Source organism: Lutra lutra, chromosome 3, assembly GCF_902655055.1.
Source record: "Lutra lutra chromosome 3, mLutLut1.2, whole genome shotgun sequence".
Classification (NCBI taxonomy): domain Eukaryota; kingdom Metazoa; phylum Chordata; class Mammalia; order Carnivora; family Mustelidae; genus Lutra; species Lutra lutra.
Window position 1 is genome coordinate 47,488,485 of NC_062280.1, and position 18,623 is coordinate 47,507,107.

An 18,623-nucleotide genomic window follows, 5' to 3' on the forward strand; every position below is an offset into this window, starting at 1 on the left:
AAGAGTGCACAGCTTCAGTAAGGGGATCCTGCCTGAGCAGCCTCCCCAGTGGAGAGCTAAGTGCTGCTCGCCAGTGCTACCCCTCCCAGGGCACACGGAGCAAAGAAGAGCATCTAACCTTCTCGCTGCTATTTGCGGTCCAGGGGGCGTCCCGGACCACAAAGCCCTTTGATGGCGCTTTGGACTCCTCATGGGCTGGCGGCTTCATGTACAGCTGCAGGGCCTCGCTGTCGACCACGTCAGCCAACTGTGGGCACAGGTGTGTGGGGGGATGGTCAGTCAGCAGGCATGCATAACGACCATGTTTGTTTAGTCTCTAGTAATCAAGACTCGCTCAGGGGAGACCCTGTCCCTGGCATGCCCAGGGAGCAAATGCACACAGCCTTGCTGTCACCCCACGCCAGTCAGAGGCAAGGTGTCCTGGGTACAGGCCTCCTGCCAGACACAACTCACGTATTCCTCCTCTAGGTTGAGGATGTGATCGATGGCTTCTTCCACGTTCTCTGGGAGCCCCGTCACGGTGACGCAGTTGGGGTCTGGGGCCCCACTCTGTGGGAAGCGAATGTCCACCTGGAAGGAGCATATACAGCAGCTGAGGCAGGGTCTCTGGACCAGAGGCTCATGGTTCTGCATGGCTGGGAATGGTGGACTTCTAGTGAATTTTCCCCAAGTTAACCTTGTTTTCAAGAGGCAAAGGTCCTGTACATCAGAGCTAAGCATGATACGACAGATACAGAAGCCACTTGTGCCCTGTGGGGCTGCCCCTCCTGCAGTCAGGGTAGGACACTGCCCAACACTACCAAGGGCACCTGGCTGTGCCCCCTGTGCCACCTCACCAACTTAGGGACAGGCATGTGAGTGTCAGACTTTCAAACCCTAAGTGCGGTCAGCAGCTGAGGCAGGAAGCCCTGAGGCCCTCAACTAGGCCATGGGAAGCATGCACCCCATCGCACCCACCATGCTTCCAGGACTTGATGATGCCCCTTCACGACTGGGTTGGGGACCCACCTTGAATTCATCCATGATTTTGCGGATGGCTTTTCCACGGGCGCCAATGATACGGGCGTGAACACGGTGGTCCAGCGGGACATCCTCAGAAACCATTTGTTCAAGTTCACCCACAATTTTCAATATGGCGTCCCGGGCAGCTTCTGTATTCTTTTCATACCCTGTGATAGTAATTTGGTCCTGGGGCTAAGAAAGAACAACCAGTCAGAAGATGGGAAACCCCTAGAAATTCCAGGCTGGGAGCCCTAACCCAGCAGGTGCAGTTCTGGAGGTGACAAGAGGCAGCTCTGGCTGGATGAGGCAGGCCTCACCTTCAGGGTAAATATTGACCCACTCAGAACAGAAAAAAGCTAGACAAGAATGTCAGGTGCTGATTTAAAACAACAGGTCAACAATGCCTACTGGCTCCTCCCCACTCCCCTCCCACTCCCACCCCACCAAGAAGACACATATGGGAAAAGAAAGGGCACCTGCACACAAAGAGAGCCGCAGGTGGGGGCACAGTGTCGGTGACCCCGGGCCCTGCATCTGGAGGCATATCGCTGGAGACAGACCGACCTGGAGAGAAGGTTCCAAACACCGTGGCCAGCACTCCACAGCCACAGCTCACCCCGGCCCAGCCTTCAGGCCTCCCACATGCACACAGACAGGTGAGGGCACCCTCGTAGAGCGCGGGCAGTGCAGACACACAACTCAAGGCATTACGAACACGTGAGCACAGAATCCCCTCACCCCGTGAGCCACATTCTTTAAGGCGAGAGAATATACTACATGTACAAAAGAGCAACAGAACATAAAGGACCAGAGAACACTTTGTTTGGGAAACAAAGAAGAGCAGGAACTTCAAGATCTACTGAAAAGAGGCCACGAGGACCCCAGGAGACAGCAGAGTAGCAGCCAGTCCCCCTCCCCTCCCCCACCGCCACGGTGCCCAGAGCCCACCACCCGCCGACAAGCGCCTCCCCAGACAGACAGACCAGAACCCTTCGCCAACGGAAGCATGAGCCTCCCAGGAAAAAGCTGCCTATGAAGAAAACGTGGCCACTGATCCCCTTCAGCTTGTGGGATATTAGCCACTGTGGTCTGAACACCAAATAATGACTGTGATATTTACATAGCAAAGTTGAAGAAGATAAACACAGTGAAGGTGAGGGATAATTTCTTTCTTTCTTTTTTTTTTTTTAAGATTTTATTTATTGATTTGTCAGAGAGCACAAGCAGAGGGAACAGCAGGCAAATGGAGAAGCAGGCTCCCCACTCAGCAAGGAGCCTGATGGGGGACTCGATCATGAGCCTGATCATGACCTGAGCCGAACACAGACACCCAACTGACTGAGCCACCCAGGAGTCGCAAGGTGAGGAGTTTAAAAGAGCTGAATTCTCAGAATTAAAAACATTACAAACTACAGGCGCCTGGGTGGCTCAGGTCACGATCTCAGAGTTCTGGGATGGAACTCCACGTCCAGCTTCCTGCTCAGTGGAGTCTGCTTCTCCCTCTGCCTGCTCTTAGGCTCTCATTCTCTCTCTCTCTCCCTCTCAAGTACATAAATCTTAGAAAAAAAAAAAATAAAAACATTGAAAATTAAAGTTAAAGGGGTATCTGGCTGGCTCAGTTGGAAGAGCAGGTGACTCTTGACCTCAGGGTCATGAATTCAACCCCACACTGGGCATATAGCTCACTTAAACAACACTACCACCACCACAAAGAATAAAAAAGAACAGCAGTGTAAACACGTTTGTTAGAAATGCAGAGGCAGATCAAAGGATGCATCTGGGGAAGGGAGGACCTGGCAGGAGGCAGACAAGAGACGGGGCACGGGGTGAGGCCCTACAGGCCTGCCTGCCTTTCTGAACTCAGGCTGTGGCTCACAGACTTGGGCCAGGGAGAGAAGGAAGGTACAGATGGACGGCCTGCCACAGTGCTTGGATGCAGGGTTGAAAGGTCAGAGTCTACATAGGCATGCTGGGATTTGCTGACTGGAAGATTCTAGCAGACCATTTCTGGGTGCTCTGCTGCATGCTACTGGAGGAGAGACAGAGACTAGGCTCCCACTATGTGCAAAGCTGTGCTAGAAGGGACCCCTGTTCGAGCCAAGAAGAACACAGGCAGGGGAGTGATGGGCGCGGGGAGGGTGCTCCTTGAAGGACTGCACCTGTGGGGACAATTGTGTGGGAGGGACCCAGCTGATGACCAGGTGGGCAGGGGAGAAGGTCCACGTGGCGATGCAGGCAGACACAGACCGAGATAGTGCCCAAAGCCCAAGCCAAAATCCGATCCTCAGAGACCTGTCACTCTGCACTCTGCCCTATCCCCACACACCTGGGCACATCCTAAGCTCGCCTGCTCACTGCTCCCAGGTCAGGATGAGGTTACAAAAGTCTCCCCCCCAAAAATCCTCCCGCAACAGAGTCTGACCCAAGCAGTCATTCTTACCTGGCTCCCATCGTCCTTATCAGGAAACTGAATGTTCACATCATGTTCCAAGCGGATTTGGGTAATCACTGCCCCTTTTCTCCCAATAATTTTGGGATGGTATTTGGGGTCCACAGTGACACTCAGCTTAAAGCTCCTTAAAGCCTACAGATGAGACAAGAGTGGAGGAGTTCAAAGCCGACCATCACCATCATGTGCAGCCATGTGCTACTGCCACCCGTCTTTCTGTCCTGAACCCCAAAGGTATCCCCGGTGACAAAAACAAGACATGGCTTTCCTATTAGCCTCTGTGTCACCCCGCCCCACCAGCTCAAGGACCTGCCCATAAGCAAGCTCACAGATTCAGAAAGGACTCCTTGGGCATCAACAAGGCTGGCACAGCAAGTGGCGAGCTCTGAGCTCAACTTTTTAATTGGTTTAATAGGGATCTGATAAGTAAGTATAAAAATGTTCTGGGTGGGGTTGGAGAGTGTTTTCCAAGGCTGGGGTATAAAAGCAGGCCAGAAGGAAAAGAGAAGCAGCCCGCCTAGGACATCCATGGCTGGGGTGAGACTGTTGGGAGCACACTCAGGTGTTAGAGGTCTGGGTGTCCTGCCCCAACCTGACTCCAGGGAGTCCTCGAAGCACAACCCAAGGAATCTGCACCAAGGCTTCAGGAGGGGACAACACCCAGCCTCCCTGTGCACCACTCAGGAAACCCTTCCAACGGCAGCTCTACAGAGGGGAGGTGGGTCTTGAACCCTCCCCAAAGCAGGGAAACCCTGCAGTGAGAAGGTCCACATGGGCCCGCAGATACCCACCATGGACCACACCACTCACGTTTGGGGGTCTTTCGCAGCAACGGCTCCCACGCCTGGCTAACCTTACCTGTCCTGTGTGGCTGGAGGCACCACAAATGGCACATTTACTTTGGGGAAAAAAAAAAAAGACTAGCAGGAATCTAACTCTGCTGCTGTTAACAGGGAAGAGAAAAGTGCTACGCCCGCCAACGCTGCCCCTGAAGAAAGGCCCCTGGACACAAACCACAATGGGGTTGGCCAGCTCCTCTGGCCACCTGGCTGAACTGGCTGCCAAGTGGCCAGGGTGCTAGTGACCCTCCAGCATGATGATGAAGGCTGAGGACTGCGGCTCTGGTGGATGCCCCCGTGGCCCAGTGGAAACCCACCCGGTCCTCCTGCTCAGCCTGCAGCTCCCTCACGCGCTCCAGCAAGCCAGCCTTGGCCCGGTCCAAATTCGCAGCGAGGCCGGTAATGGCAATGACGTCAGACTGCAGCTCTGGTGCCGGCACATGGATGTTCACCTGCACAGACACGGGAGGGTACCCGATGCAGATGGGTCCCAGACCAAGACAGGGGCGGCCCGCCGCTGCAGTAAGAGCAGGAAGAAGGCGCACTGCCACAGGGCTGGACTGCCAGAGACACTCGGGAGGGAAAGACTGCAAATTGGGGTACCTCAAACTCGTCCATCATCTTTCGGATACCACTCCCCTTCTGCCCAATGATGTACCGGTGCAGGTCAAAGGGCACCTCCACTTCGATGGTGACAGGAACCAGCGCCTGCAGGAAACACGGACGGGGCAGGCCTGAGAGCCAGCAGGGAGCAGAGCGACCGTGTGAGAACTACAGGGAGCTTCCTGGAACCTTCCATGCTGTCCTGCCTAAACTGAGGCCAATATCCAGGCTTTTAACTCAAAAGAAAACACAAAAAGAGAACACGGAATCCAGGGACGCCTAGGTGGAGGTCAGTTAAGCGTCTGACTCTGGATTTTGGCTCAGATCATGATCTCTGGGTCCTGGGATCGAGCCCTGCATCAGGCTCCACGCTTGGGGGCTTTGCTTGGGAGTCTCCCTCTCCCCCTGCCCTGCCCTCTGCTTGCTTGGGCGTGCGCGCTCTCTCTCAAAACAAAAACAAAAATGACAAAACACCCAAAGACAAAACCACAGAATCCACTTTTTTAAGATTAGTGCCAAGAGAGCACACTTTCAGATCCTCACCCCAAGCTTACGCTCTTAAATGTGACAAGCTGCTTACAGAAACAAAAACAGAACTAACCGAGTCCAGGAAAAACAGAGCCACTTGAAGCTTACAGAGGGGGACTGGTGAGGCTCAAACACAGATGCATTCCCCCTGCTGTCACTGAACCTGCTAGCTCTGTGCCCATCGAGCCCCCAGGCGCTGGGCTCTGGGCCCCAGACTGGTGTATTGGGCGCCGCTGGTAGCGGGAGCTGAGGGGATTGGGGCAGGCACGGCTGGGGCTGGGCACCACCCCGTGAGGGCAGCCAGCATCAGGCCGCACCCACCTCGAGAGCTTCCTTGGCTGCCTCACACTTTTCTTTCCGGCCGGAGATGATGATGATGTCACACCGCCTGGGGGAGCCGGGGTCAGCCTCCTTGATGTCTCTCCCATCTCCAGCATCATCGCCGTTCTCCTGGACTGGCGGCTCTACGCTGTGAACTGGGGAGACGGCAGGAGCAGCTCACAGTACCGACTCAGCATCCTCCACGCAAACACTTGGGAAGCCCCTGACACATGCTGAGCCACACGCGCCGCGCTTCCCAGGAGGCTGTGAGCTCACCTCCTTGCCTCGGGTGGAGCTGGTGACCTCAGAGGCTGGTGGGTGGGAGGCATGGGGAAGGCACCCACTGTGTCTAAAGGGCCAGGACACTAGAAACCAAGCCCCAGGGCTAGGACATGGCTGTGGGGAGGGGTCTGCACCACAGGCTGGGAGGAAGGTGGGCACCTGCACCAGCTTCTTATACCAGGAAGCAGGCGAGCAAGAATCAAGAAGGAAGAGATGGGACCTGTGACAAAGAAGCCAGATGGTGGCGACAGGCAGCTGTGTACCTGAACACTAAAGAACCACAGTCCTGTACTGTGGGGGGGAAGACTGGACTCTGTAGACACTTTCCAAAGTGGGAAAGTTTGAACACCAACTAAATTCGATAACATTGCTACACACTGTCAGATCATGTGATTCTGATGATGGATGTCCCCCATCTGTCCCCCAGTTATCGCAAATGATGTTAAAAAGAAGTTCTGATGGGATGCCTGGGTGGCTCAGGGGGTTAAAGCCTTTGCCTTCAGCTCAGGTCATAATCTCAGGGTCCTGGGATCGAGCCCCGCATTGGGCTCTCTGCTCAGCGGGGAGCCTGCTTCCCTTCCTCGCTCTCTCTGCCTGCCTCTCTGCCTACTTGTGATCTCTCTGTCAAATAAATAAATATTTTTTTAAAAAGTTCTGATTCTCAGGAAGGAGCCCCAAAGATAAATTTGAAAAGTACACTCAAACGACTTAGAAAAAATGACTGTATGCATAAAAGAGGGAGCAAGAGAAAACAAACTGAATTTGGATACTGAGTATAGAAAATCCATCTTTATCCTACGCAGTTTTCCTCCACATGTACTCAAAATAGGCCATCCTCTCAGGGAAAGAGGCGCTTCAGTGGCCGTGACCAGCTTTGTAGAGGACAGAGCACACAGAGGGGACCCAGGAAGCTGCATGGTCACTAACCGGACCAGACACATCCACTGAGACTGGTCAACAAAGATGACACACTTGGTCACAACCCGAGTAGGAGACAGGTCTTGGGAGAGTCAGCTCTGAGACCCCTCGTCGTGCAGGTCCTACCTACCACCTACCACCCCACGTGGAACCAAGCAATAAGGATGACACTGAGCTGAGGGGCTGCGGCAGAAGGACAGTCAGGGGCTGCCTGTCATTCAAGGGACAAAACCTGCCAAGTAGGGGTGCTGGGGAAGAGGCAGCTGCAGTGGACAGAGCATAAGCAGTCCCATCACACATGTCACCTGGGACCTGTGTGAAGCCCCAGAACCAAACTCAGCGGGGTGGGGGTGGGGGTTGCTTTCCTGCTTCAGAGGCCGCAGGCGTTTTGCCCTCCTCTGCCTCGTCACCTGCTGCAAGCCTCGGGATGCTGGGAGGGCCCCTGTCACCCTGCACCCACCTCCTAGAGAAGCCTTGGAATCCCCGGATGAGGCCCATTCACGCGCCCCCTGCTTCCCCACTCAGCATGGGGCTCACCGCTGGGACCCACCTGGGTTCTCCTCTCTGTCTGGGAACTTAATCTGAACATTATAGTCCCGGGTAATCTGCTGGATTCTGGAACCTTTGGGGCCCATGACAGATCGATGGAACTTCTGGGGTATGGCACATTCTATGGTCACCTGGGCTTCCTGGGGGTGGGGGGTGCGGGGCACAGCAAGAAAGGAAAAAATAAAGACAGACATTAACTGGTTAGGGTCAGTGCACATCCTCACCAGCCTCCACTCAGTCCTCCACGGACACCTCAACTGTTCCACATACAACAGGGTGGAGAGAGGAGGGCCGGGGGCCAGGACCAAACGGGACGCCTCTTTCTGACATATTTCCCAGACACAAGAAAGTACTGATGACCCGTATGCACAAAATGGCATGAGGCTCGCTGCCGCCCAGAGCCAGGAGCACCATGGTCCTGTGTCTGACCCAGAGTCCCCGGCCTCCTGCAACATCACGCACTGTCCCTGAAGGGTGGCTACGTGAGCCAGTGACAGCGAATGCTGTGGCTGTGACTCCATGAGGAGGCATGGGGACTGCTGGTTGGGGAAATACTTTCCAGGTTGCAGCAGGAGAGCACCAGCAGGGACATGTTTCTGCGTGGATCTGCTCTGACAGGCCCTCCCCTTCCATCTCTTTTCTTCCCTTTGGAGACGAGAGGCTGGCTCCTTGTACAGACTGCACTTCATCCCATGTTTTAAAAAGCTGTTGTTAGGAGAGGTATTTTCACCAACTGTCAGGATGAAGGCCAGAGGTTGAGAGCCCCAGCCTCACCAGAGGAGCCCACTGCAGGGCTCAAGGAGCCCCTTGGCCCTGGCTGTTGGGGCTAAGAGCCCCGTCGCCCTCTCAGGCACCTACCAGGTCCTCGATGATCTCCTGAATGCGCTTCTTGGCCGCCTCCACACAGTCCTTGGCACCCTTAAGGGTGACCTTATCGCTCTGTGTGCCCGAGCGTGGGAAGCTGACCATCACCCCACCATACTCTTCGGCAATCTCCCGCAAGACCTGGCCTCTTCGGATGACAAAATGGCGGTGGTGCTTGGGGTCCACCAGCATGCAGTCTTCCACCACATTATCCTGTGCCACAGAGGGAGGGCAAAAGTAAATGACCCTGCCAACCATGCCTGACAGGACAACCTAAGTGCAGCTCCCACTGGACCTTACCAGGTTCTGGATGAGGGCCTCCAGCTCCCTCTGGGCCTCCCTGACAGCGTCCTCCTTCCCTATGATGGTGATCAGGTCCTGGTCCTTGTCCTCGGCCGTTGGGAATATGATGCGGGCTCCCGTGTTGTCACGTACCTTGCGGATTTTGCCACCCCCTTTGCCAATAAGGAACTTGTGGTATTCTGGCTTTGCGCGGATGTCAACGGTAAAACTCTTGGTTTGCTGTGGAAACCAACCCCAGATATACTGGCCTGATGCTACCTGCCCGGTGCCCCGAGCAGGTGAGTAAGAGGGCCTTGAGAACAACGGTCTGTGGCTATCAAGCCTCACCAAAACCAAGGGATGGATACCCAGACAGGAGTACTGACGGCCCCCTCCGCCATCCAGACACTGAGATGGCTTGGAGCATGTGCGTTCCTAGCCCCAGTCCTGCCACTTACCAGCAGTGACCCAAGCCTGTAAGCTGCTCTCCACCTAGAGGGGACTAGGCAAGTACGGCCTCGGGGTGCTAGGGGACAAGGGGCGCACTTGCACAGCAGGTAAGCCCACGGGACCGCCAGCCCCACTCCCAGGAACGGCGCTCTTACTCCTCCTGAAAGTCCAGAAGAGTGCTCCCCATCCAGGCCCTCCTCTGCTTGGGCTACAGGGGAGCCCACACACCAACAGCAAGGCCCAGTCTCAGTCTTAGAGCCACCTAAGCTGACCAATGCCCTCACGTGACACCAAGAAGCCAGGCTCCAGCGAAGGCCCCGACATGATGACCTTGCTGAGGACGCCAGCCCCTCTGGCAGGTTCACCAGGAGCGCACATGCACCTCTAGGCTGACTTAGACACACACAATGCTGTCTCCTCGCCTTCCCTGTATTCTGGAACCTGGCACACAAGCATGAAGAAACACAGAAGAAAAGAAGGTCTGCCAGCATGCTAAACAGTAATAAGCAAATAAACTTCGTTATCTTTTAAATGCTGGTTTCTCAAACACCTCCAAGAGAATCTTCTAGTCTTCTGACCCAGACACTGGCAAATAGCAGCATTACTAAAAAGCTAATGAGCAACGAGGTAGGTGAGCCCAGCCCAGCAAAATGATGAAGGGTAGTACACCTAAACCAAGTAGGGCTCATCCCAGAAAAGCAAGGTTGGTTAAACTTCAAAGAACAAAAAACCCCACAAAGACCCTAAAAAAATCTAATACGTATGCTTAAAAAAAAGAGAAACCACACTCTCGTGTCAACAGATACAGAGAAAGCCTCCTACAAAGTCCCACCCCCAATTCCTGCAGCAGCTCTCAGCAAACTTTTAACAGAAGGGAACTTCCTCAACCTGACAGCACCTTCGGAGACCCCCTAGCTCACTTCCCAGTCACTGGTGAAGGACTGAACACTCCCCACAAAGTTCGCCCATGAAGCATGGCCATCCCCTCTCACCACTGCTCCTCAACACCGTACTGCAGGCCCAAGCGACACGGTAAGACCACACCTATAGTTGTACGGATCAGCAAGGAAGAATTCCACTGTTCACAGATGATGTGTATTATACAGTAAGCTCACAAGAATCCATAAAAAAGTGTTACTGGAACTGGTAACTGAACTTTAAGCCAGATGTATAAAACAAAACCAATATAAAAATATCAGATATATTTCTATATGCTACAGTAACTGGAAATTAAAATGAATTAAAAAGTACCATTACAACAATGCTAAAAAGCAAAATAGTGAGGATTTAAATTGAATAAAATATGAATGAGACCCACATGTTAAAAACTACGAAACACCAATGAAAAATCAAAGACTTAAAACTCAACAACGCAGCCTGAAAAACTCCAAACTCCTGAGCTGTCAGTTCTTCCCAATTTGATCCTTAGATTCAACACAGTCTCGTCCAAATCCAAGCAGGACTTCCCCCTAGAAACTGTTAAGCTGATTCAAATGCACAGAGAAAGACAAAGATGCACGATGGCCAGAGCAGTGTGACAAAGTGCAAAGCTGGAGGGCTCTGCCAGCCACCCTCCTTCCGGAGGCGCAGGAGCACAGCACGGTCCAGAAACAGACCCAACGTGGGCTCCACAAAGGGGCAAAGGTGACTCAATGCAGAATTTTAGGGGTGATGCCAAAACATTTTCATTGCGGTGGGGGTCACCTGACTGCTTATGCTCATCAAAACTCAAGTATGTGGTAAGAAAGGGATGTGTTGTCTATAAATCATACTTAAAAAAAGCCCAGGGGCCCCTGGGTAGCTCAGTCTGGTTAAGCGTCTGCCTTCAGCTCAGGTCATGATCCCGGAGTTAAGGGATCGAGCCCTGAATCGAGCTCTCTACTCAGTGGGGAAGCCTGTTTCTCCTGCTTCCTCTGCTGCTCCTGTTGCTTGTGCTCGCTCAATCTTAAATAAATAAAATCTAAAAAAAAAAAAAAAAAAAAAAAAACCACCCCAAAACCAAAAAAACCACTAAGGCAAACAGCAAATTCTCCATATTGTTTTAGTAGGCATTGGACCTACGAAGGCCCTTTGTTCAGCAGTGGCAAAATCAAAGACAAAAAAAGGCGTCTGAAGCAATATTCTGACCTGCCACAATGGGGTGAGGATTTCTAGCAAGGGAGAGACGCAGTGCCGCCGTTCCTGGGCGTGAAACTCACCTTCTCCTCAGCCAAGTGCAGGAGCTGCTTTCTGGCCTTTTCCACGTCTGAGGCAGGGCCCCTGATGACAACCGTGTCACTTCCTGAGCCCTCCACCGGGAAGTGGATGTGCACCCCACCACACTCCTCCATGATGGAGCGGATCAAGCGGCCCTTCGTGCCGATGAGGGAGTTGTGCAGCTTGGCCGGAATCGAGACCTCCAGCTCGGCTATGTTGGCCTGAAATGACACAGTCTGTGAGGTGTGGGACACGTGGCAGCATGCCCACTGCAGAGGGGTCTGGAGCGCTTGTGAGTGTGGGTCCACATGTGAGGATGTGAAGGATGGGGTCTAAGCAGTTCACACGGCATAGAAGGAATGTCTCCATACCACACCATAAAGCAGAGACACAACCAAGATGCCCAGATTGTCGGCTTTTCCCATTAAAACTCTGTCTCCAGATTTACCTCCCATGAGAAACAACGGGGTTCAAGACACTGGAGACGGGAAGCAAGAAAGGTGAGCAGGACAATGGTCCCCTGGCTGAGTCCCCGCATCGAGGACACAGAGCTGACAGTCTGGGCAGACTAGGACTAGTGGAAACCCCGTGAACTGGTGATAGCTCCCATGCCGACGTCACCAGGGGGAAGGGACTGTAGTGCACAGCACTGTCTACGCTCTAGGACACTGGGTACAGGAGGCCTCACCCCAGGACTTGGAACACCCAAGACCAGGCATGTGTCTTTAAGAGCAACTCCGAAAAGGAGCAAAGTAATTCATTCAAGTACATTAACAAAACTCGAAGCCGTTGGAATGCAAGAATATCCAGCATCCATCCAAGTAGACTTCCTAACTGCTGGCATCCAACAGAAAAATACCAGACATTCAAAAAAATAGGGGAAACTCCTCCATGAGGAAAGAACAGAAAACAGCCCAGAAGTGAAAGAGACTTTAGAACCAGTGGGTTGGGAACATGACAACAAGCATTTTCACAACTGCAAACATGGTAAAAACAAAAACAAAGGAAACACTGGGCATGTCAAGTATAAAAACAAAATATTCCACCTCAACTTCTACAAGTGAAAATGTCTAAAATGAAAAACACACTAGATGGGATTACAGGCAGATTAGACATTACAGAAAATTAATGAATTTAAAGAAACTATTGGGGGAAAATACCACTTCTCCTTTCCACCCACATACATAACATACCAGTGAATCAATCACAAGACCACCTCCAGCCTGCCTAGCTCCAAGTAACTGGAGTCCCCAAGGGGAAGGACAGAAAAAAAACTACTTAATAATGACTCCAGAGGCACCTGGGGGCACGGTCAGTTGAGCATCTGACTCTTCATTTTGGCTCAGGTCATGACCTTAGGGTCATGAGATCGAGCCCCACAGGCTCTACACTCGCCGGGGAGTCTGCTTGAGATTCTCTCTCTCCATCTCCCTTTGCTCCTGCACATACCCTCTAAAAAAAATAAATCAATAATGACCCCAGGTTCTCCACATTTGATAACACTAAAGTCTTTGGATCCCAGAAGCTCAGTGAACTCTAAGCAACATGAAAAAAGCACACCCAGACACGTGGTAACTTGCACAAGGCTTGTGCTTTTTTAAATACAGTCAGAGGAAGTCTGTGCAGAGGAGTAAGGCCAAGGAGGACCTCAGACATGTCCTCAGAAACACCATGAAGGTCCTGAAGCAGAGTTCTAAGTCCTGAAGAAAACCTCCAGTCTGAGGTCTGCTACGGGGAGCACAGGAAGGGCACAGGCTCACTGGAAGATGGTCTGGCACTTCATCCCCAAACTGAACACACTCTGACTGTAGGACCCCACTTACTATTTAATCCTGAATGCAGGAAGCCAATGTGAAACAGCACAGTGTCGTGGGGCTGGGGACATGGCCATGGGGGCTCAGGTGATAAACGGGGGTTTGCAGCTTCTCAGGCTGCACTGCAACGGGCACAAGGTCACCTGGAGACAGGGCCCATGTGCACTAAAAACCCTACAACCACCACAAAAATGAAAGTTCTATGCAATAAGCCAAAAGAGGAGATGAGAGGAATAAGGGAATTCTCTTAAGTCCAAGAGCAGGTAGAAAAAGAGAACAAAGTAGACAGGACAAACAGAAAACAAAGGCAAGACAGCTCAGTTGGACCACCATGACCAGGGGCAAGGCCTGCAGGTATAGCTTCTATTCGGGGCGGTGAGAAAGTGCGGCAGACGATGGTGGGACACAGCCGTGTGAACGCGCTCATGCCCCAGGCTGTACACGAAGGTGGTAAATTTTGTTATGTGTATTTTCCACAATTCTAAAAATTAAAAAATTGATATTTAATCACATTTACTAAACGTATAATAAAATATGTAACATAATACACGATACACAGATTAAGCATGGAATTAAATGTAAACATCTGCATTGAAAAGGCAGAGACTGGGGAGTCTGGATGGCTTAGTCGGTTAAGGTCTGACTTTTGATTTTGGCTCAGGTCATGATCTCAGGGTTGTGAGCTCGTGCCCTGTGATAGACTCTGTACTTAGCACAGTCTGTTTATCCCTCGCCCACTGCTCCTCCCCCCACTCACTCTCTAAAAGCAAGCTGCCTAAAAGAAACCCACTTTGATGAGAAAAAACAGATTTCAGGACAATGACTACTATCAGGGGTAAAAGAAGGTAATTTTATAATGATATACGTTACAGGAATATCAGGAACGTGAAAGACACCAGCACAGTACAGGAAAATTATGAAAAACTTTATGCTAAAAACCTTGACAACCTAGATAAAGTAAAAACCCCTTGAAAGAAAAGCTACCAATCTTAAGCGACAAGTAAGATGATCTGGGCATGCAGGGACCTATCACCCAGCAACAAAATCAAACCGACGGGACACCTGGGACAACACGGATACATCTCATCCCAGCTGCTCCAAGCGAGCACAGCTTGAGCTGTGGGAGCAAACACCATGATCTTCTTTGTACAAGTGTGCAGCAAACCCCACAATGCCCATGGCTGAAAGCCAACGAAGGGCTGGAAAGGGGCACGGGGACATCTCCGGGGTGCTAGATAGGCTCATTATGCTGACTGTGGAGAGTCCATGCATATATAACACAGGTCAAAACTTATCAAACTGCATACTTCAAACATGCAGCTTCTTAATGTTAATTTTCCAAAAATTGAAAAAAAAGAAAAAGATTGTTACGCCTTCAGGACAGGATGATTTCCAAGCACTCAAATCCAGTGCTACTGCTCAAGTCTCATGATAAGCACAGCCCCAGGTGAGTGGCAGAAGCCTGGCCACGGGCCTGCACCGCGTGGGAGAGCTGATGAGATGGGACCATGGGGACCCCGGCGCATGCCCTGACACATAACACCCCATTACCAGGTCTTTCTGGATGGACAGGATGCGGCTCCGGGCAGCCTCACAGTTGGCTCGCTTGCCTGTGATGACAATGGTCTCTGAATTGCTATTCTCTGCTGGAAGGTCGATCTTAGTGTTGCTTTCTTCCCGAATCTACAAGGAGACGGGACCATGAGAAGGGACCTCCCAGTTGAGACACCCGGAACCCAGGGCCAGAAAGTTTAAGCCAGAATGGCACAGGGCTTTGGGAGCCAAGATTCAGGAGACAAGCTGGCTGATCACCTTTTTAATGTTTGCGCCTCCTTTCCCAATGATGTTCTTGTGAAATTGTTTGAAGATTGGAACAGAAATTGAATAGCTATTTTCCACCTTAAAAACAAAAGAGGTTGCACCATTAGCCATCATGCTGGACAGTGACGTGTCCCTTCATCTGCGAGGGAGTATTTAAAATGACAGAATCTGCTATTAGAAAACATACAACTTGGATCCTGCCTGTCTCCCACTAGGACCTCTGACCTTTAGCTGGGGGACGAGCTAACCTGGCAAGCCACAGCTGACTGATGCAATGCTCCCTTTATAAAAAGTAGCTCTCCGCAGAACCCGCCACGTGGTCAGTGCAAGTTCCATAACCCAGAAGCAATGTGTCGGGCACCCTCAACAGACACTCTGGGTAGAGAAGGGAATCCTGGACACCAGGCTGAGAGAAGCAAGCCCAGAGCACACAGACCCTGCCCCTCCTAGCCTGCACCACGCTGTGGCAGTGTGAACGAGCTCTGTGCTGGAAACGCCCCCATCAGCAACCTGAGGCAGTGGTGAGCTCAGTGCAAGCCCCATGAGAAACACAGAAGCATGAGCCCATCTGCAGCATTCCTGTCAATAACCCCCCTCCGCACTTTAAACTGCTGGTTTCCATTCCAGCTTAAGGAAATAGCAAATCAGTAAATGGCTTCCCATACTGCCTATGCAATCTCTTTCCTCACTGGATAGGACAGTTTATCCAACTTTCTTCTTCTCTTATTTTTTTAAAAACTTTTATTTATTTGAAAGAGAGAGAGAGAGAAAGAGAGAGAGAAAATAAGCAGGGGGTGGGTCAGAGGGAGAAGCAGACTCCCTGTTCAGCAGGAAGCCCAATGCGAGACTCGATCCCGGGACTCCAGGATCATGACCTGAGCCGAAGGCAGTCGCTTAACCAGCTGGGCCACCTAGGCGCTCCAAGTTTATCCAGATTTCTAGAGGTCCCTCAAGGAAACAAGGAGCCTGGCACCCCCCCTTGAACCTCATGTAACACTGAAGTTCCTAATAGGTGTTGGCCAGTCTAAACACCTGCAGTTAAGACGGATAGCGCCCCCCCGCCGCCTTCGAGGGCAGACCAAGCCAATGCCCCCTGAAGCAGGGGTTCTGATGGGACACACCCCCGGGTCTCTCTGCCACCAGCAGCGCCATCACAACAAAGGATGGGAAACATCCCCTACCAGATCTGCCACCATCTTCTGCATGTATTTTGTGCATTTTTCCACCTCATTCTTCGGCCCTCGGAGTTGAACAATATCACTTTTTTGTGCTGGGTCTGGAAAGTTGATGATAACCTGGAACAAATCATCACAAATTCAAGTTCAGTTATTGGTAAAGACTGGATTCTAAAATACTGACTCTCTTTAAGGACCAATCAATCACTCCTAGAGGGCTGAAGAATGCCGTTGGAAAACCTTTACCTCTGGGAATTTGTCACGAATTTCACGGATCCGTTCACCCTTCTGCCCGATGATTGTGCGATGGAATCTCTGCTCAATGATCAGATCCTTGGTGCGCTCATTTTCCTAAAAACACAATGCAAGGAGACGACACTAGAGCAGGAGGCTCCTGGGAGCCCGGGGAGCACAGCACCGGTCTGTGGCATCCCTGGGAGTCACGAGCCACTAGAGGACACCTGCTCTCTCCAACAACAGGGTTGTGCGTTGTTCTCCACAAGGAGGTGTGATTCAGCAGGTGGCCTTCGTCACCACAGCGGCTCACTTAGCGCCTCTATGTTGACAAGAACAAGAGACCATGAGGTGTAACACTCTGCAGGATGGGCAGGGATCCTTCCTGAACACAGCGTGGTTCAGAGCACTGCCCTGTGCAGATCATTATTAAGAAAGAATAATGAACTTGCATAGTTCTCATCATCCCTCAGGTCTCACTAAAATGTCACAATAAATACAAAAGCAGTAGCAGAGCCAGAATAAAGGAAAACACACTACCAGCCAACTGTCTGAAAGAACTCAAGGGAGATTCTGCATCAGACTGGCATCAGGCTGACAGAGAAACAAGGGTTCAGGAGTCCAACACAGGCACAAGACACCCCAGACCAAGGGGCCCTGGCCAGACAAAGGCCGCACCTGCTGGCTTGCAGCTGAGGACAGGGGAAAGCCTACTGTCAGAAGTGGGCCTCAGGGGGCTCCAGGCTTGGGCACCGGTGCCAGTAGAGGTGGGGGACTCACTCCTTGCCCCGATGAGCCACATGCATTGCCCTGCCTAAGGCTTTACTGACGTTCTGCACGTGTCTGTGCTAAGCAACGATCACTCACCCAGTAGGTAACTCTGGATTCTGAAAGGCACCCCAGTGACCCCTACATGCAGCCAGACTGGAGAATCACTGCTACATGGTTATCTGCATCTGACTCACACATTCCAGAAAAACACACCAGTGCTGGCAGCTTAGCCCCGGGAACAGGACCCATGCCCCCCTCTCCTCCAACCCTCAGAGTTGCAGACAACCACACAGCAGAATTTTCAACCTTAGCTGCACGTGAGAGTCACTTGGGTGCTTTTCAGAATTGGTCCCTCAAGCATCAGACTCGGATTTGGCCAAGGCGGAAACCCCTGCCGCAGAGCCACTCCCAAGCGGATGATTCCCCTTCTGCAGCACTGCGGGTGAGAACAATGCTAGTCCGCAGAGGCCCTGACACAGGTCCGCGGGTTCCTCCCCGGCAGGACCCAGCTGCAGGTCTTACCATCCGAGAGGCGAGCTCCAGCAGCTCCCGTTTGGCCTGCTGTACACCCTGCGGGTCCCCCTCGATGCGAATCAGGTTGCTCTTCTCACTGTCAGGAGGGATGCGCACGGACACCTTATACTGGTCTTTGATTCTGTTTACTTAAGGATACAAAAGGAAACACATTTTGGACTCAGAATCTACTAAGTTCTGTCAGTGACTACAACCTGGCAGAATAGGCCAAACCACCTCATCAGCCATCCTGCGAAGAGGGAGACGAAGCCACCATACCAAGAACTCTCCATTCTCTCAAACTGTGGTCTGCACCTAGACCAACCAAGTCAGCATCACCCCGACTGCGTCATATGACTGATGGCTGGGGCCACTCAGGCCATGAGGGTTTGCTGCTCTGGGCTATGGACGGGGCTTCAGAATACTTTAAAGACCACAGCCGCTTTCTTTTTTTTTTTTTACTTTGGATCTTTTACTCATGTATTGATGACTTGGAAAATGATAGTTTACTAAAATATGCAGTTGACACATTTGATTATGTGGTATCAGAAAAGTTACATTCATTGATAACTACTATTTTCACCAAGAGTGTCGTGAAATATTAGAAAGCTTTTTTAAATTTAAACTCAATTAATTAACACATTCTGTATTATTAATTTCAGAGGTAGAGTTCAGTGATTCATCAGTCTTATGCAACAGCTAGTGCTCATTCCATCACGGGCCCTCCTACATGCATCACCCAGTTACCCCATTCGCCCACCCTCCTCCCCAACGACAACCCTTAATTTGTTTCCTATGATTACAAGTCTGTTATGGTGATTTTATTTTTCCCTCCTTCCTCTATGAACCTGTTTTGTTTCTTAAGTTCCACATAGGAGTAAGATCATACAATTGTCTTTCTTCAATTGACTTATTTCACTTAGAATAACACCCTCTAGTTCCATTCACATTGTTGCAAATGGCAAATTTCACTTTTTTGATGGCTGAGTAATATTCCATTGTGTGTGTGTGT

The 18,623-nt window shown here is 51.5% G+C and overlaps 1 protein-coding gene across 3 annotated transcripts in view; it reads right to left on the reverse strand.

Moving 5' to 3' along the window:
- Nucleotides 1-18,623, reverse strand: part of HDLBP (high density lipoprotein binding protein) — a 72,479-nt gene that overhangs the window by 475 nt on the left and 53,381 nt on the right. For all 3 annotated transcript variants that reach the window (XM_047721634.1, XM_047721635.1, XM_047721633.1), the window contains exons 12-27: nucleotides 17,621-17,760; nucleotides 16,340-16,444; nucleotides 16,100-16,213; nucleotides 14,910-14,996; nucleotides 14,649-14,780; nucleotides 11,286-11,504; nucleotides 8,656-8,877; nucleotides 8,350-8,568; nucleotides 7,493-7,631; nucleotides 5,743-5,897; nucleotides 4,894-4,998; nucleotides 4,608-4,742; nucleotides 3,443-3,586; nucleotides 1,009-1,194; nucleotides 454-570; nucleotides 119-247 (exon numbers count right to left, since the gene is read on the reverse strand). In XM_047721634.1, the coding sequence (XP_047577590.1) occupies nucleotides 119-247; nucleotides 454-570; nucleotides 1,009-1,194; nucleotides 3,443-3,586; nucleotides 4,608-4,742; nucleotides 4,894-4,998; nucleotides 5,743-5,897; nucleotides 7,493-7,631; nucleotides 8,350-8,568; nucleotides 8,656-8,877; nucleotides 11,286-11,504; nucleotides 14,649-14,780; nucleotides 14,910-14,996; nucleotides 16,100-16,213; nucleotides 16,340-16,444; nucleotides 17,621-17,760 (2,348 nt within the window). The remainder of the gene's footprint in view (nucleotides 1-118; nucleotides 248-453; nucleotides 571-1,008; nucleotides 1,195-3,442; nucleotides 3,587-4,607; nucleotides 4,743-4,893; nucleotides 4,999-5,742; nucleotides 5,898-7,492; nucleotides 7,632-8,349; nucleotides 8,569-8,655; nucleotides 8,878-11,285; nucleotides 11,505-14,648; nucleotides 14,781-14,909; nucleotides 14,997-16,099; nucleotides 16,214-16,339; nucleotides 16,445-17,620; nucleotides 17,761-18,623) is intronic.